General features: G+C 44.0%; 1 protein-coding gene across 9 annotated transcripts in view; it reads left to right on the forward strand.

Annotated features, from left to right (window-relative positions):
• The window catches only part of DAPK2 (death associated protein kinase 2), a 54,269-nt gene extending 36,974 nt beyond the window's left edge, over window positions 1–17,295 (forward strand). For 8 of the 9 annotated variants that reach the window (XM_055806180.1, XM_055806173.1, XM_055806196.1 and 5 more), the window contains 6 exons: window positions 1,710–1,839; window positions 2,967–3,015; window positions 3,697–3,723; window positions 7,448–7,600; window positions 8,946–8,991; window positions 9,909–11,595. In XM_055806180.1, coding sequence (XP_055662155.1) covers window positions 1,710–1,839; window positions 2,967–3,015; window positions 3,697–3,723; window positions 7,448–7,600; window positions 8,946–8,991; window positions 9,909–10,544 — 1,041 coding nt within the window. In that variant the 3' untranslated portion in view covers window positions 10,545–11,595. Of the gene's footprint in view, window positions 1–1,709; window positions 1,840–2,966; window positions 3,016–3,696; window positions 3,724–7,447; window positions 7,601–8,945; window positions 8,992–9,908; window positions 11,596–15,398; window positions 15,489–15,664; window positions 15,746–16,294 lie in introns of those variants that run through there. The other variant, XM_055806224.1, reaches the window with a different exon arrangement.
• The last annotated feature ends 1,008 nt before the right edge of the window (window positions 17,296–18,303 follow it).

Raw genomic sequence — 18,303 nt, forward strand, 5'->3', positions numbered from 1 at the left:
GCCAAATGACCTAAAACATATTCACAGAATAACTTTCCTGGGTTTTATAGGACTGAGTTTGGAGTTGTGCTAGTGTTAAATTAGACATGCATTTTTAAGCAGTGATCTGATTAGATAGAGGATGATTCATAATTATCTTGTCACTTGACAGGGCTCCATCGACTGCAGTGGAGCTACAGTGACTTAGACCACCTAAGGAATAAAATAGTCCAAGATGTAGTGACTGTGACTTTTTGCCGTTTCAGTCTGTTCCATCTGCTCTAAACAAGCTTACATCATGTATCTGGGGCAAACGCATGTGCCCTAGATCCATGGAAGAAACCCAGACTTGTTAGCCTGAGGTTAAAATATTCTTGGTCCAATGACGATGACAATAAATTATTCACATGCTTTCTTTCCCAGCGCAGCTCTGACTGAGTGTGTGTGTTAGCAGGAGCTGCTTCCACATTAGGATCTGCTGAGAGAAGGCAAGGCGGCTGCCAGCAGGGAATCAAACTATCTCACTGTTGCTCTTGAGCTTATGATTAAGTTATGACAAATTAATGCATTAATGCTCTTAGTGGGAGGTAAATTGAACCCCTCGTTTACTCTGAAACCTGTGAAATAGGGCCATGGTAGGGAGTAACTAAGACTGAGGAATTTAATTGGAGATATAAGTTTATGAAATATCCGTTATATCTAGCAAAGAAAGTCAAAGTCTGTGGTTGAAAAAGTTAGTTTTATTGTTACAGTTCTAGCTTCAGCTTTTCTCTACAGTGCTGTGAGAAATGCTACATGTTCTTTTAATAGCTTGCTATCATACATGAGCTGGGACCTCTGATCCCAACTCTTTCCATTTTCTGGGCTGTACAGATAGTAAATCCTAGACCTTTCCTGGCCTTGTTGTTGCAGCTGTGAATTTAATCTCATAAAGAAGAGTATTTTCCTTCCCTAAGTAGCTTCAGATGTGACTAGAATCCCTCAAGAAGCAGCCAGGAAGACATCTTCCAGTGGGTTACAGCTGAACAGAAATAGCGAGGTCTCCCAGTGTAAACTTGACAGATCAGTAAAATTACTGTCAGTCAAAACCCTGAGTGGTGCGGCTCTCCGTCAGGATGGAGCAGTGCCAGTCCATCTGTGCACCGATGTCTGCACCGCTTCAGCTACTTGCTGCCGGCTACCTGCTGCTGCGTGGGCACCCGGGGTGTAACGGAGGCAGATCCAGGGGGTCAGGCTGTGACGTTTTCCCAGGAGCCCGTGTGGGCCAGGGATGTAGCTTCTCTCAAGATCAACTGAGCTTCCACTGCGCGGTGTATTAGTGCTGCTGGGCTGATCATCTCCTGGTGTTACCTTGTCAGACTGGGGAACCACATGCAGTTGTGTGAAAACCTTCTGCCTCGCTGGAAAACAAGGGTGGCTTGTTTTCATCCGGGTAATAGACATCATTAAGAAAATAAGCTTAGGACTGCTAACAGGAAAACAGAGAAAGGCAGATTTTGCATGAGATAAAGGAAGGAAAGTATTACTCTTACTAGACTTGCTTTGCTTTTGTGGAGTTCGGGTCCATTCAGTGATGTCAAGTTTCACAGTCGCCATCCTTTTATCAAAAGAATGAGTTGTAAATGGTTAGGCACAAGTGCTGTGTATGTGAAGAAAAAAAAGCACTTGACCTCTGTTACTTTCCCAAGATACTAATATGATAATAACAAAAATCTGTCTTCTATTTTTAGCCTGAAAACATTATGCTTCTAGACAAAAATATCCCTATTCCACACATCAAACTCATTGACTTTGGCCTAGCTCACAAAATAGAAGATGGGGTTGAATTTAAAAACATTTTTGGAACTCCAGAATTTGTAGGTGAGTGACCAGTTCCTTTGTCTTGTATGCCAAGTTCCATGAGGAAGCTGAGACATGTTTTCAAAGTTAAGGAGTGAGGGACAGAGGTATTTTGAATCTCATTTCTACCAAGGTGACCTGAATCTAGAGGTTTACTCTGTTTTTCTGGAATGGGCGAAAGGTGCTTTCTGTAAACCAGATGTGCTACTCCTGTGAGGGTGGGTTGCTGCCAAAGGAATTTAGAGACATAAATTCAGGATTGAGATTGTGAAACCCTGCAAATACAAATTATAATTCTTTACTTGTTGCCTGGGGCAAGTAAGCATGCTGCATTGTAGTACAGAGGTACGCAAATACACGGGTAATGTTGCTTTCTAGATAAAACTGCCTAACACTGTGCACCTTTTGTGTACAAAAGCCTCCCCTCCCCTTACATTTTCCACATGATTCTTTTTTTTCTTTTTCCTCACTGATCATAATTCTAATCTGTCTTGATTGGATTTTACGTTAATCCTACCCTTTTCTACTAGTTTCCGTTAGAGGTTTTGGGGTTGGTTTTTGGGGGGTGGGGGGCAGGGAGAGAATTGCAATTCATATTCCAGTTAAACACAATTATTACAGACACCTTTCTTTCATCTCATTCCTTCACCTTGGTCTTTTCTCTTGGGTAAGGTCTTATCTGGGGGAAATGTTTCTTACCAAGATACCAGGGTTGACGTGGATGCCGGTGTAGGCTGGCATGTAATTTCAGTCTCTTCCTAAGGGCTGTTTCTGACTGGCCATTGGAAACTAGTTTTAATGGTACCAATTAAAACCAAAACAAAAGTTCAGATTCTTAGGAATAACGGTATCCTTTGAAGGTGAAATAAATTATTATTTGTTGTAATTTGCACTGTAATTAGTGTAGAATACTGCTTCACCCTTTGAGTTGCGTTACGCTCCAAGTTGCTCTGCATAATCTCTTCTGGACACCCATGGACCTGAACTCCTGTCAGGGCTGTGAAGCTAGGAACAGTGCAATCCTGGAACTACCCTTCCTCTTCCCACTCCCCTTTCTCCCTCATGGGAATTCTTGCCATGCTACACGGTTCAGCCTGGTAAAAAATTGTTACCTCAGTTGCTGCTGTTTGATTAATTTTTTCTTGCAGCTCCAGAGATAGTAAACTATGAACCGCTCGGACTAGCTGCAGATATGTGGTAAGTTTTTAACATTTTGTTGGGGTTTTTTTCCCCACATTGGTCTACTATTACTTTTCCCCAATTTGCTGTGAATAGAATCCATTCTACTGCAACAAATCAAAACCAAACCACCAAAAATCTTAAGTGCCATTAGTTATTACTCTTTGTTTGGTTTTCCCTTTTTTATGCATTCTTTTTAATTCAAAGACAAGCATTTAATTTCAGCAAAATTACAGTGAAAAACTTTAATGATGGCAGTTATAGAGTTAACAGTTTGCCACTGTCCGCTGCAGAGGAGCACTCTTAAAAGAAAACATGTTCCTGCAGTGCTTGTGACAGCTTTATTTATAAGAGCACTGCATGCAGAGGAGACCTGCCTACTAATCTGATCCACTGAGAAGGCAGACAAATAAAACAGCCTCGCTTCCATTTCTTGGTATTTCTGATGTGTACTGTAGAAAATACCTGCTGAAGCAGAAATATATAAAGAGACTTCAGATATCCTTATTACTTGAAGTTATATGTAAAATTCACATTTTCCCTGAAACACTATTCATTAAGAGAGGTATTAGCAGTTGCCTAAAACCACAGTGGCTCTCCTGCCTCTATAGTAGCTACTATTGACTTTTTCGTATCGTGTACATCAAGAAGAATACAGGTCATGTAGAACCCTTGCAATTAATCTCCTTTGTTTTTTAGGAGCATAGGAGTCATCACCTACATACTGTGAGTACTACAGATTCACTCCTGTAGAAGCGTTCCTAAAGCTCTGTTGCACTAGTACGAAGCAGCTCTTCCCTTTTGTCGTTTGAGAAAAGAGCTGCACACGCAGGTGGCCGGTGGTTTGTCTGGTGGGCAGATGTTATCCTGCAGCCTTTCCACGCTCAACATAAGGGGTAAAAGAAGAGGGGTGCCCTGAGCGGGTAAAGAACAAATGTCTCTGGCAGCACTGGGCATTTCTGCCTCTGACGGGACCCAGTCAGCTCCAAATGGTGGAGGATGGAAAAGTCCGAGGGTATTGGTGGCTTGTAGAAGGGCTGTGAGCTACCAGTGTGTGTGTGTAGGATAGAAATAGCAAGTGGAATAGTACCATTTACAAGGTGAGTTATTTCAGGCAGAAACAGGGAAGTTCTAATTTGCTTGTAAAGGCAGCAGCCTGGATTACTAGGTATGAGTATGGTCACTCATATTTAAAGAGGTGAATTTAAGTTGGGGCAAGAGCAGAGAAGTTGACCCTGCAAACTGAGAATTGTCTTACAAGAGAAATACTGGCTTGTTAAAGCTTGTGAAGCGAAGGCTACTTGGCACTATCGTTGCAGTCATTAAGCACAGGGGGGGGAAAAAAATGGTATTTTTTGGAAGAAAAGTGTGTCAACTGGCGATGAATAAACAAATGTGGGAAACTATGACAAGCTCAAACTGTCAAAGAAATGAGGTTCCGTGGGCATCCTGGGGACAAGGAGTCGAGAGAGTTTTAATTTGGGGCTTGACAATTTGTGAAACAGCTTGTGTGACAATGGATGCAGGCAGTGGAGGGACAGCACTCACTGCTTCAAGAACTCTTTCCTCTGGTTTGACACTAGTGTTACAGAAGTGGTCAGGGAGCCTTGGACCTAACTGCTTCCACTGACATCAAGCTCCTGAGACTGCTGGGGAGCAGCGCGTGGTGCATACCGCATGCTTGGAAATGCCTGTCCCTAAGGTTCCTGCCCTGGGCTGCTGCTGTTCCTTGGGACACAGATGGCTCACGTGCTGCCAGGCTAGAAGAAGGTGCGCTCTGTATTAGAGGGGTTTGCCCTATGCAGCTCAGGGCTCAGTACAGGCATGGAGGCTGGCAGGGGAGGGACTGCCTTTTCGGGGTGGAACATAAATATAGTGGAACTAAATCCACTCTTGGGCTATACCCAAGGCTTAGAGCCCCAAACCTGTAAAAGTGCTATGGTCTGAGAAATCGGATTCAGTGCAACAAATTCCCTTCTGTCCTGCGGGGCAGAAATAGATGGGGATACTGGTTGAGCCCAATCTCTGGTAAAGGGGTTTAAAATATTGTCCAGAGCCTTGCTTTATATCAGCACTTGGCTCTTCAGTGACACGTGTGCTTAACAGGACGCTGAACTTTGTAAATCACTGGTTACGTGTGCTCCGAAATGATGAGAGGAAGGCTTAGGGCTTGAAGACGGGCGGGTGGGGGTACGTGCCACGCGATGACAGCGATGCGCAGGCGGCCAGGTACCCTTGAGGTTTGCCTGCTGCACCGAGCTCTGTCCTGGGGAGGACAGTGACGCGGCTTACTCTGCTGTATCCCATGGAGGACATCGGGTTCACCCGGCTGCAATAATGGCTGCCATAGTAATGAAGGTTGAAAATTGTCTCCAGACAAATGATCAGGACAAAAAGAGCACGCTTTTTATGATGTGAGGGGTCAGCTTGCATGGTGTGCTATGTACTAGAAATTTGTATGTCTTTAACTGGTATTGCCTGTTAATTTTGAAGCCTTTTCTGAAGAACTCTGAATAAATGGGTTGTGTTTAACGCTACCACCCACTTTAGCAAACACGCAGCGATCAAAGGGATGACATCATGAGGTGCAGAGAGCAAAATGCATACAAGTCCTCAACTCAGTAACTGGTGGGGTGATTCACTGGGTTCTAAGGGTGAAGCCTTTGTTACTGAGGTCTGCTCTTAGATATTTAGAGGCGCTGAGTCAGGATATGACAAAAGTAATTTGCATTAGGTGTGAGGATTTGAGAATCCTCCCATTTCACAGAACTCAAAGCTGAGTCCCAAACAGAAAAAAAAAAAAAATATCAGAGGAGAATAGAGCACTGTTAGCTTGGGCTTCCAGCAAAGGGCCAGAAGGTGGAATTGCAGCTGCTTCATGGCACAGTTTGGGGAAAGGGAAAAGAAACCAAGGCTCCAGGGCAGGTTTCCAAGCTTTAGTTTTGGAACAACACCTGTGGTCTGTGGGGAGGTGGCTGCTTGTAGCCGCCTTTGTGGCTAACAGAAGTGGAACAAGCGCTTCAGAGGGAGCGTGTAAAACCTGTTAAGGAGCGAGATTGACTCTGGCTTATGGAGTGAAACATACTGCATCCAAGACAGCTGGAGCACCTCGCACTGCCTTGCTGTGTCAGCTGCTTTGGTGTCATGGTGTGATTGTAGAGGGAGAGGAAACACTTCACGCACTCAAACGGTTACGCTGTGGATGAAACCACATGTGGTGGCTGGGGACTGGGCTTAATGGCCCGGGTGGGCTCGTCTAACTTTCTCCTTACCCCCAAATTCCCAGTCAGCGTGGTACTGGCAGTACAGATGGGGTAAAAAGTCTGTTGAGCAGGATCGTATAAGCAAGCAGTGTAGTATTCAAAACCTGAATTTAGATCCCAGGAGTCTGCAGTCTGTTTTGAGCCTGCTGCACCCTGAAGCTGCTGTCAAAGCTAGACATAATAGATAAGCCTAACAATAGCCCAGAAGACTTTAAAAAAGGGATGAGATCAATTTCCTTGGTATAAATAACATTTCCTGTAAACCAGACTTTTGCAAGTCAGCATCCCCGTGGATTGGGGGAGGGAGGGAGGGAGGGGAGGCAGGGCCCGAGGAGTCTGCCAGGAATCTGTTATGGCACTTGAGTTTTGTGGAGCAGAGGTAAATCATCATCGAAGATGAAGGTCGTCAGTCACAGTCAAGAGCTAAGCAGAGCAGGGTGACAGCTTTTTCTGTCTAAGTACAGATTGCTGAATGGCATTTTCTTGTTACGATATCTCCATTATATCCTTGCAGTTGGAGCAGAGTGCCAACAGAATGAAGTGTTGTGTTGTTCAGAAACAGTTGGGTTTTTTGCAGCCAGCGTCCTTTTGTTTGTGAGTTCCTTTCAATGAGCAGCACGGCTGTACCCCTGCGGCAGAGCTGGCCCCTCGGCAAGGCCACGCACCCGGCCGCCCATCGCGCGCTGTTCTGGTTCCAGCTGGGCCAGGTCTCCTGGCTGCACGCGCTGTGCGGGGGAGCTCGGCGGTAGCGTTGCGGACAGAAAAGCAAGAGGGGCACGGCTTTTCCTACCCGAAGAAAATCTGTAGGAACATTGCTTTACCTGCTTGGAGTCAATACCCCACAAGCTTCTGCCTGGTATTGTTTGTGGGTTTGCAGGGACAGAGGCTCTCCTCAGCTTTTTCTAGTTTGATTAGCAGCGACTTCAGTGAGACGCTCAGGAGAGGAGACTCTGCGTTTCTACCTGTGTGCACGCGTTAGTGCTGCACTAGAGACTGCCAAGAGGAATCTGACATATAACCGCAGGTGTGGGCAGCCAGAGCTGGGCCTGGTATTTCCCACATGGCATGGCTGCTACAACAGAAGATCCACAAATGCCCTGAGAGTACATTACACAGTCACTGTAATTTCATTAGGGGATGTCCGCTGGGTTTTTTTTCCAATTGATTCTTCTTTCTGGCTTATCTAGGCTTAGTGGTGCATCACCTTTCCTTGGAGAAACTAAACAAGAAACGCTTGCCAACATCACAGCTGTGAATTATGAATTCGATGAAGAATTTTTCAGCAATACCAGTGACCTGGCAAAAGATTTTATTCGGAAACTCCTGGTGAAAGATACACGGTAAGTAGAAATTCAGAAAGATCCATTTGTCTCTAAGTTAAACCTGTTGAAACGCAGGCTGATGCGTGATCTGCAGAGCTTTCCCTGTGGCGGCTGTTGCCATTCAAGAGCAAGGCTGCTGCTGTGCCCCTAGGTGATCACTGCACCCAGAGACCTGAGAAAAGGAACCAGGTTGCAGTTAAATTTCACTTTCAGGACTGAATTCTCACCTGAGTCAAGCTGGTACAGTAGGGTGTAGGTGAAGGGCAGAAAATGATACAAAATCTCTAGTTCAGGGTAACTACCACTCCAATATTTCGATCTATTATGAACTACTTGCAAGGAGGTGACACGATCCCAGAATACGCTCCCGGTAGTACGAGGGCAGAAGAATCTTCATGTGTTCCTTAAGTCTCTCTGCATCTGTTGCAGTCACCTAGAATTTGTGTGACAGCTATGCAGGTTTCTATTCCCAGTTTGTAGGAACTACAGACCTTTTTTTTCGTTTTTCTTGCTTTTAATAATGAAGTGCACGCAGAAGTAGCATCTCCTTCCCTGTAACCCTCTTTGTCCTGGAGGGAAGTCTGGCCATTGCAGTTCTTTCTAATGGCTTCATTAGGGGAGAAAACAGGTATTAGAGAGAAAGAGGCAAGCTGTTAAATGGTCAAGGTTTCTGCAAATCCTCAGGCCTTGGAGTAGGTGGGGTTCGATGAGAGGTTTGCATGGGTCTGCCAACCTCCTCTTAGGAAAGGACAAGTCAGTGATACTGGTATTTGTCACGTGTACGGGGGCAGTCCCTTGTGTTTCTGCCTTTGGTTCTTGGTGCTCTCAAGGTGCCGTTTACTGAACTGCCACTGTGCAGAAGGAGGTTGGGATTGATTGGGTTTGATCAGTTCCTCGCAGAAATGTTGCTTTCAGGAGCTGGCAGCTCTGCAGCGATGTAGCATCGTGTTGCGAAGGGTGGTTTGGATATAATTAAAGTTGTGTACCTTGTTTCAGACACAGTCATATCAGAGGTATATGGAAAGAATTAATTTTCTAAGCATGTAGGATGAACAAAACAAAGTAATGTTTTATTACTTTTAATGGAAGGGTACACAAAAAGTACAGGTAGATTCTGATCAAGTAAGAATTAAAATTGTGTGGAGTGAGGACAGTTCCTTACTGAAACTTAGAACAGTTACAAAACTACACACAAGCAGTATGCCTCATGGAGAAACATAACCCTGACATTTTAGTTAGTCCTGGTGTTGTCTCGATAAATACTTCATATTGAGCCTAGGAGAAGTGCAGGTTAATGGACGTGTGTACCAAACATTTCTCATTCAAGACTGTGGTTTTTTTTTTTTGTGGTGATGTTTTTTAGGAAACGGCTTACAATTCAGGAAGCTCTGTCTCATCCGTGGATCACGGTAAGACCAAATAAAGAAGACAGATCTTTTACCATGAGCAAAGCAGAGATGATATTCTCACTCTTATTGGTGTGTTAAATGGAAAAGTGCCCTCCAAGTACATAGAGAACCCTGGGTGTCTCAGAGATGCACCGGGAAGAATCTGGTTGGGTCTGACTAAATCCTTGCATTTTGGCAAATGACTTCTTTAATTGTTAAAACTGTCAAAACGAGGGTGACAAAGCTTTGGTATTTATGCACATTGCAGTATCCCACAGTAGTCTGGGCTTTGCGTTTTTCCATCCTTCTTCTCTGTTTGCATGGATATATACTGCCTGTTGGGTTTAGTGTTTTCTTTGAGTTGAGAGTTGACTATAGCCAATGTGGGAAATGTAATTTCTCTCAAGATGTAACTGCTGTACCAGGTGTGCTGGTTTGCTTACATTTGTGTGTCTGTATGTGTTTTTTCATCACAAACATTGCTTGCTTTTGTGGATAAGTCTCTTATTGAAAATGCGTTTAGCTAATCCCAGCATGACTGATGAGGATGTTTGAAATTCAGTTTTTGCTTTGCATTGCACAAAACATTAACTGGAGTGTTTTCAGGGTTGTTGTTTTTCCTCTTACAAACATTGATAGCTTTAGTACTGTTAACTGCTAAAAATTAATATGAAAATATATTGCGGCCTTGTTATTTACTCTTACCACATCGGAATGAATGCACATCACTTGTTGCATTCATTTTTGGGTTTGTGTGTGTGGTTGGGTTTTGTTTTTTTTTTTCTTTTAATCACATGCATGAAGGAATATCTGTGAGAGCAAAGAATCTTCCAGCATCGTGGAAGTTCAGGCTGCATCCTTTGTGTAGAGTTTTTGCATTACTGCACTGTCTTGTAAACATTCAGTAATACTGGTTCCTCTGTCTGACGACTCACCAGCTGAAAGAAGAAACAAAAGTCCAAGAAAACAAGAAGGCTGAGAACACACAGCTGAAGACAAAACGCCTGAGAGAGTACACCATAAAGTGCCACTCGAGTATGCCTCCCAATAACACCTACATCAACTTCGAGCGCTTTGCCCGGGTAGTAGAAGACATTTCACTCACGGAACGGGGTTTCAGCACTTTGGCTGCAACCCACGATTCCCTGCAGGAGGACATCGATGCTCTGGTTTCCATTTATAATGAGAAAGAAGCCTGGTATAAAGAAGAGAATGAAAGTGTGAGGCACAAGCTGTCTCAGCTGAAGTATGAATACCGTAAAATTGAATCCCTGAAAAGACACCTACAGGATGATATCAAGACTGTAGGTGCTGGTCTTACGGGCATAACCAGGAAATATGCTGATCTGCAGAGTCAGTATGAATCTCTCAGTCAGGAACTTTCTGAGGAACTCAAGTGGATACAGGACTTAATGAGTAGTTTTCAGCTGCAAAATGAAGCCTATGTGAATGGGAACTTTGACTCTGTTTTCAACAAAGATATTAATGAATCACTAATGGAGCTGTTAAATAGATCTCGCTGTGAAGAATTCCTTGCAGGGTTGAATCTTGATATAGCAGAATCAAATCAGTGATGTAGATCAGGTTAGGTGCGGAGTTTGCTGCCTGTTTCAGTGCACATCATTTTTAAAAGCTTTTGGTGCATACATTCTACACAAAAACATCACCTACAATGAAAATTGAAATTCTGATGTATTGCACGAGATTCTGACCAAACCCTAAGCTCCTGGTGGTTTGTAGTGCTGAAGGCTTTTTTCCCTCATGTTTGGTGTCTGAACTTGCAGGAACTAGATTATCACAGTGGTGTGGACACATCTAACCCTGCAGCCCTTTGCGTTGCCTATATCATACTTCTTCATGTAGTACAATTCCTGAAGATTGCTAAGTAATTAACTTGGAATAAAGGGTAGGTCACTCTGTCCTTACTAGAAGCTGGATGCCTGGAAACTAATAAATGTCTTGTGGAAAATCTTTGGTGGGATGAAGGAAACAGTCATGTAGACCTGCTGCAGGCAGTTCTGTAAGCCATAGGAGAGAAGTATTTGCAAAAGTTAAATCTGTCCTGTAAAACAAAGTAAATGGTGCAGTAACGTAACATTTAGCTAGTGTTGTGAAAATTCTCTGTGAAATGGCTGCCGATCAAGAAAAGTGACGATTAATTTTTAGGCCTGTTATGCAGGGTGAAATCTTTTACCATCAAGATGTTAGCTGAATTTCAAACTAACGGATTAATCAACAGCTAAGTTTCCTGTACCAAAGAAACCCTATTCAAAAGACAGTTGGGAGCTTGTAATGAACTGATCAAATAAGCATGTATGTAATTTTACAGTGCAAATGTTAATTTGTGAGTGGTGAGTGATAACGTAGACCTCTCCTTTGCTTCCTACATTAAAGAGGATGACAAAGCTACAACTAATTTAATCTGTGGTGTGGGATTTGAGGCTAGTGTTCTCGGTGTGAAGATTTTTTCTTAAGTTTTAGAAAGTAAAAGACAAGTTGTCCCAAATTTGAATCATGCCCTGCAGTCTTGTATTTCAAAGAAGTAATTTGACTATACTGTTTTAATACGCACAGATGTACCCATCTCTTTTTTGGACACAATAAATATTTATGCAGTGCACAGTTGTTCCCTGGTGGTGAGGTTAGTGACAGACAAAGAGATGTCACGCTTCTGTGTGCCGAAGAGAGTTGCCAGCCGAGGTTCTGCGGTAGCTCACAGCTCCTTTGCTGAGCTGTAGGAGTTGGCTGAGGGTGCCTGCTCCGCTGCTACCAGAGCCGGCGAGGTGGTAGCAAGTGCCACCGTGTCGCTGCTCGCCTCCATCTAGAGCGGATCTTTGAATATATTGGACTGTGCCTTTCACTGCTCAGCCTCCCTCCTCCTTTTCCAGAGAAGTGAGTGACCTAACTAAATTGAACTGGTGTTGTTCATCGTGTTATTAAGAGTAATGTTTCCTACTTTGAGATAAAACAATAAAAGCGTACCCTCATCCAGTCTGTGTAGAGTACAGCGGACCCACTGCTACTGTGCTGTCATAAAGATGTGCAGAGGCTGGTGAAAATTCAGGGTTCTGAAAACAGTTACTCGACAGGGGTATTGTTATTCCTGTCGTTGTACTGGCTGGAGATGGAAACTGGATGTGCTCTCCGTTGCGTCTTTGTTGTAAAAGATGTACAAGTTTCAAAGGCTCTGAAGTAGTGTAGGTAGCCAGGAGATGTCCCTAGGAAGCTGCTGTCGATGGTTGTGGAGAATTGGGCTCTGCTGTGACAAACAGTGTTGAAAATTCTACTTATGTCCATTTTTTTATTCTCTTGCAACGCTTCAGTCATTGCTCCTGCAGGTTCCTTTGAGCTGGAAGACCCACAAGGTGCTGTCTAGGGGAAGCAGAACACTGGATTTTGTATGAGGGATAGTGTTTTTAATTCTTAAAAAGTAACTTAAAGCCTATTGAGAGTTAATATCTGCAGAAAAGACTTTCAAGAAGGAGAGTCTGCCTTCCCTCAGCCGTGAGCTCATATTCTCCGATCACTGAGATTTTCTTTATGAATAAATGTACTGGCAGGATGAGAAGGAATGTTACATGAGGCCACCCTGTTCCTGAGCGCGCTGGGGTGAGGTTAACGTTGCTGTGCCTCAGCCCTTGGGACTGGTGCTCTCTGAGCTCAGGCGGTCACTGACACGCTGCCTTTGGGGGGATATGCTGCTGGCGGAGAGAGTGACAAGGTCACAGGTTTGCAGGCTGCTAGAGATGCAGAGGCAGATACTAACAGTCTGGGGTTCTGTAAAGTGAGCTGTTTTGATTCAGCAGTGGTTCTGCTGCTGAAAGGGCACTCAAATTTTTCATTATGATTGTACAGCTGACATTTAGCCAGTGACATTTTTTCCACTTCCAATTGATTTCTAGTCAGCGTTTTGTCGCACCACGCCAACTGTTTGCAGTGTGAGATGATATTTAATGCTGAAATGTCCCACTGCTGTTGTATGCAAATGGTGCCCACATCTAAATTAGAAGGAGGCCAAGCTGCAAGCTTGGCTCCTTGAATTGCTGTTGAGATACCTGCACAAAAGCTACACCTATACAGAAAAGTGAATTTGTTGTCTCATAAACATTATCAATTATTTTGCTGGGAAAAAAAAAATATTTGAAACATCACTGATGTGTCTTCCATCCTCTGTTGTTACTCTTGCTTCTTCAGGTGTCTAGCTTGGTGGCTTGGCAGTTGGATTCCAGTCCAGCTCAGTAAAAATATTTCTGGGTTATCCACCTCCTACATAGGCAGATCAGAACTGCTGGAATGGCTGTCACTGCATAGACTCCATAATCTTTGGAGGGTTGATTCCTGGCCTTTCCCTTTTCACTTTTGCCAGATCTGGTTTTGAATTCCCTGCCCTGCCCCCCACCCCCCCCCCTCAGCCTGTCGAATACAGTTTTCCGGTCCATGCAGATTTTGGTGTGGTTTTGGAGTTCAAAGGCGCTATGTTTTCAGAAGGACTGTGTCAGGGTTTCTGGATCATCTGTTCCTTAACACCAGATTGGCATCCAAAAATTTTAGGCAGGTGTCTGAATTCTGATATCTAGATTTTTTTCTTCCTGTTTTTCCGTTGGTATTGTGATCTTTTCCTCATACATTTATTTCCAGGATATCAATGCCTTGTGCTCTCACACTCTGGGTGCGGTTAGAGGACAAAGCCTCAGGTTTTTTGGATATGCTTTAGCATCTATCCTCATCACTAATACTAAATGACAGCTGTTTTTGTAATAGTGATGCCAGCAAAACATACTGGGGTGAGTTTGATGGAATGCTGTGAAAATGGCTAAGGGATTGGAGTGTCTATCAAAGGGGGAGAAACCAGGAGAGCTGGGATTGTTTAGTGCCAAAAAGAGAAGGCTTGAGGGGGGATCTTCTCAATCTGTATAAATACATGCTGGAATGGAGTAAAGAAAACAGAGCCAGGCTCTACTTGGTGGTACCTGTCCAGTGACCGGACAAGAGGCAACAGGCATAAATTGAAGTAAAGAAATCCCATTTAAGCCTTAAAAAAAGCTAAAAAACTTGTTTACTAAAAGTTCAATCAAACACCTGGAACATGTTGCCAAGAGGGGCTGCAGATTCCCCATCCTTTGAAACCCAAGTGTGACATGGTCCTGGGCAAGCTGCAGTAGCTGACCTTCCCTGAGCAGGGGGTTGGACTAGATGGTCTCTAGATACCCCTTCCAAACAGCCGTTCTGTGATCTGTGGTGAGTCCAATGTTGACCAAAGCTGGTCATGGATTTACTTTTCTTGGGCCACCTTCTAATTTTGCTTGGGGTCTGTCATGCTCAGACTAATTGCAGAAGATTGCTGGCAGTGGCCGGGTACTGAGAACCTTCTTGAGGTTCTGGTGAGCAGAGAGGGTTCTACCGACCAGCTTTGTGAGACACAGGAAAAGGGCTGCTCTCTGGTACCACCTTAATATTTGAGTTGTAGAGTGTTGCTAGTGCTCTCCGAAGTTATTCCATGTTTCACATTCACATGAATTCACATGTTCTCCACCTTCAGATCTGAAGTGACTGCCTCAAACTTGCCTGTGATGTTTAAATCAGCCTGGTGAAAGAAGAACCGGTAAAACCACAATTCAAAAAAGATGCGCTAGAACAAAATGAAGAGCCACATGCTGGAAATCGGGAAAGGGCCCTGAACATATCTTTGCTTTTACAATATCCTTGTAAAGGGCAAAATGTGAAAACTTTGATCTCAAAATGTGGAAGGTAGCCCAGGACCTAACAGTGTGATGATGCTGGGTTTAGTCTTATTCTGTCGTGATTTCTAACAGGAATGTGCAAGCCCCCTGTGCAGCATGCTGCATGCCACAGTGCCACTGATGCGCTGGCAACAGTTCCGTCTCCTTTCTGCCAAGCCAGCGTGGAACCTTTTTGTTGCTCTCCCAATGCCTGGGAGAAAGAGGGACATGGATAAAGGCCAGCTGATAGGAGGTCAATCCAGAGAAAATGGAGATGGAGCTGTTGTGCACTGAGAAGCACCTTAGCAGCTTTACAAAATGAAAGCATTGCCTTAGCACCCTCCAGCATCCCCTTAGTTACATCCTGCTTTTGTTTGGCTGTCCTTCGTCCTGCCCTTCAGCTAGAAAGCAGTTGCCAGACATCTTGTTTGTTTTTTTGTGCGTGGATCATTATGAATAAGAAGGGAAAAGTGGAGGTTGGAGCAAAGTCCGCGCCACTTTACACTGGTTTTAGGATTTTGTTTGAGCTAAAGGGTCCTGTCCAGGTACAGGGGGGGAATTCTTCTGAATGATTCTTCTGCTTTTTCCTGTACAAATCCACAGCTTCCCCAGCCAGCATTCTTTGCAGCCAGCTCCAGACCACACAGAGTCGTAGTATTTTATGCACCAAAGGGAGCCAGGCAATAAAATTGCTCTCTTATCTTCCAGCCAGTGGACAAGCGACAGGCTTTGGTTCGGCAAGCATCTGTTGTTAACATGGAAAACTTCAAAAGGCAATATGCTAGAAGACGATGGAAGGTATGACAGTGAGCCTTTAATCCTCCTCATGTAAGGCTTCCCAAGCCTGATGCGATCAGAGGGCAAGACGGAGCTTGAATGTAAAATTGTAATGCGTGGTGGATAAATGAAATGTGTTTGGGTAGGTCAGCACTGCGTACATGTGGTCCAGTTCTCATTCTCCCCTCTCTCTGTAGCTTTCTTACCGCATTGTCTCATTGTGCAACCACTTCTCTCGTTCGCTGGTGAAAAAGGTCCTCATGCAAGATGAAAGTTTGGTAAGTATGTTTCTCAGATGGGAAGAAGAGAAGGACGAGTTCTACTGTGCAGTTATTTCTGTGGTCCTTATGTGGGTACGCAGCCCAGTGGGATGGCAATGGTTTTGAGTGGGAGACCAGACGGGACAGTGGCATCCCTGGTGTGTCTTTAATGCTGCTGTAAGTTGTGTCACTGTGACAGAAATGTTGGGCAAGGAGAGCTGGTGATTCTGTAACAAACCCTTCAGGTGCTAGCTGCATTTCTTCTGTAAAGGAGCTGCATGGAGGCAGCAGATTATGTTTGGATAGTGTAGCAGTGACCGTGCTGTCTGATGGAGAAAGGAGCAGCTGCAGAGAGAGTCCACATGGCTGCTCTTGTGCCCAGCTGTGTGGTGGGGTGGGGGGATGGACCCCTGCAGCGCATGTGACCTCCTGGAGTGAAACTCGGTGTGACATTTCCATTAGCTCTACTTTTCTCAGTGGCTGATACACTAATAATATTAGAACATCAGGTGTAGGAGCGTGGTACCTCATTTATGTGACTGAAGCATTGTGGCCTTTCTATTTCAGAGAAACTGCGAAAGTGACAGTGAGGATCTTCCACAAAGAAAAGCCACTCATCAGAGGAGAAGCAGCATATCATAATGTAATGAGAATTCCACGGGCAGGAGATAGAGGAACTTTCATCATTGCTGAAAAAAGCAGCCCTGACAGCAGACGTTGCCTTCTTTTCGGAGTCCTTGGTATGATGCTTCTCACTCCTCAAGACTACGCCAACAGCTGGATGATGTTATGAAATGCCTACTGAGCATTTTGGAAAATGAGGGATCCAGGTTCCCAGGGAAATGCTGCAGCACAAGCACCGAAAAGAGTGCTTTTGTATGTTGGGCATTTCAGTGGTGCTTCAGTCTCTTTGTGATATCAACCGCGCTCAGGATGTAGGGTTTCTACTGATACTCTTTTACTGCAGAGTAATTCACATTCCACACAATGATTAAGACTGCGCGCATTATTATTTCAGTCAGGGAAATTGTTACTGAGTCTTAAGGAAAATGTTCTATACCATTTTTATATTTGTTAATAACATAAATACATGATGGCAGACATCTGACAGGTTTTGTTAGCTGTGTGCAGTACTCTGTTACTGCTGTCATTGAAGAGAAAATCGCAGTGCCGTTACATACCGCAACCTTGATTCCATGAACGTAGCAGTGAACAGTCCTGTTCTGCAGTAAGAACTGTGCTCTGGCCATCGTCTCTGGCTGAAGACTAACACAACTGCCACTGCCAGTTTGAGTGCAACTGATTCTGGCGACTGGGAGGATGAGAGAGGCCAGGGCAATTTTTGAATGAAAAAGAGAAAAAATTGCATAATGACTTACACGCACCCAAACGCAATACTTTTACAGAATGATGGCAGGATGCTTCATCAGAACAGGGCACTTAAAAACCCAAGGTATATGAAGAAATTGTTTTTATTAGACTTTGTCATTGTTTTAATTTATTGTCAGCAAATTGGAAATTCATTAAAAGCTGTTTGTGTAGGTGCTGTTTACATGTAACCCACACCACAAACATCTGTGTGTTACTCAGGGGACTGTATCCAACACGGAGGAAGTAAGCACGTCGATACTGGTGTGACGTGCCAGGAAGCTGCATCATTTTAACTTCATTAGTTTCTAAGCCAGTATTGTTCATTTGGTATCAAAACCTGCGCATAGACTAAGGCTTTTTTTTTAATCAAATATATTAGTTGTTAGGCGTTCTTATTTATTTTGCCATTTAATAAATGAAAACATCGGAAAGCAAGCCTACTAGAAAGAACTACAGACTGACAAGGAAACTGGTTTCATTTGGCTTTATGGTTGTCACTTCTAGGCTGAGGTTTTAGAGCTGAAAGTGTGAACTGGTGTTGAAAACCAGTATCGGGTTAATTTTGCCTGGCTTCCAGTTTCTAAGAAAGAAGTAAAAATGCGCTACTTTTATTTGTAGTTTTATATCTTTGCTTAAGCAGAGACTAAAATGTGGCTGAGGAGAAAGTATTTCTAAGAAAAGAAGATGTATGAGAAGCACTGGAGGAGTGAGGCAGAACGTAGAGTTTGAGGGAAGAGATACAAAGCGAAGGCGGCGTGTGGGGTGGGGGAAGGCAGCGTATGGGGTGCGGGAGGCAGCAGAGAGGGATGGGAGGGATGCACAGGGAGTGGAGGCGAGCTCGGGCTTGGAAGGTTGAAGGAAGGGAAAGTGAATGCAGGTATAGTAATTGTGGAAGCAGGAAAATGAATGTTTTGCAAATATGTCACTGCATTTTGATGTTAGGAATTTAATTTCCTTTCATTTCATGTCTTGGGCTGCCACAGCCTGTGACATGGGCCTGGCTGCAGGATAAGGAGCAGGGCATGGGCTTCTCTTCACAACCGATTAAAAGGTCTGTTTCTGAGCTTTCTGTGTAATTGTTGAGGCAGATTCCTCAAAAGCACCATAGTAATGTATATATTAAGAGAGAGCAGTAATGGAAAAACCTGCTATTTCTGTATTGGGAAGGAATCTTTCATAAATAGAACACTAAATATATATATATA

The sequence above is a fragment of the Falco peregrinus genome, chromosome 1 (assembly GCF_023634155.1).
Source record: "Falco peregrinus isolate bFalPer1 chromosome 1, bFalPer1.pri, whole genome shotgun sequence".
NCBI classification, from domain to species: Eukaryota; Metazoa; Chordata; class Aves; order Falconiformes; family Falconidae; genus Falco; species Falco peregrinus.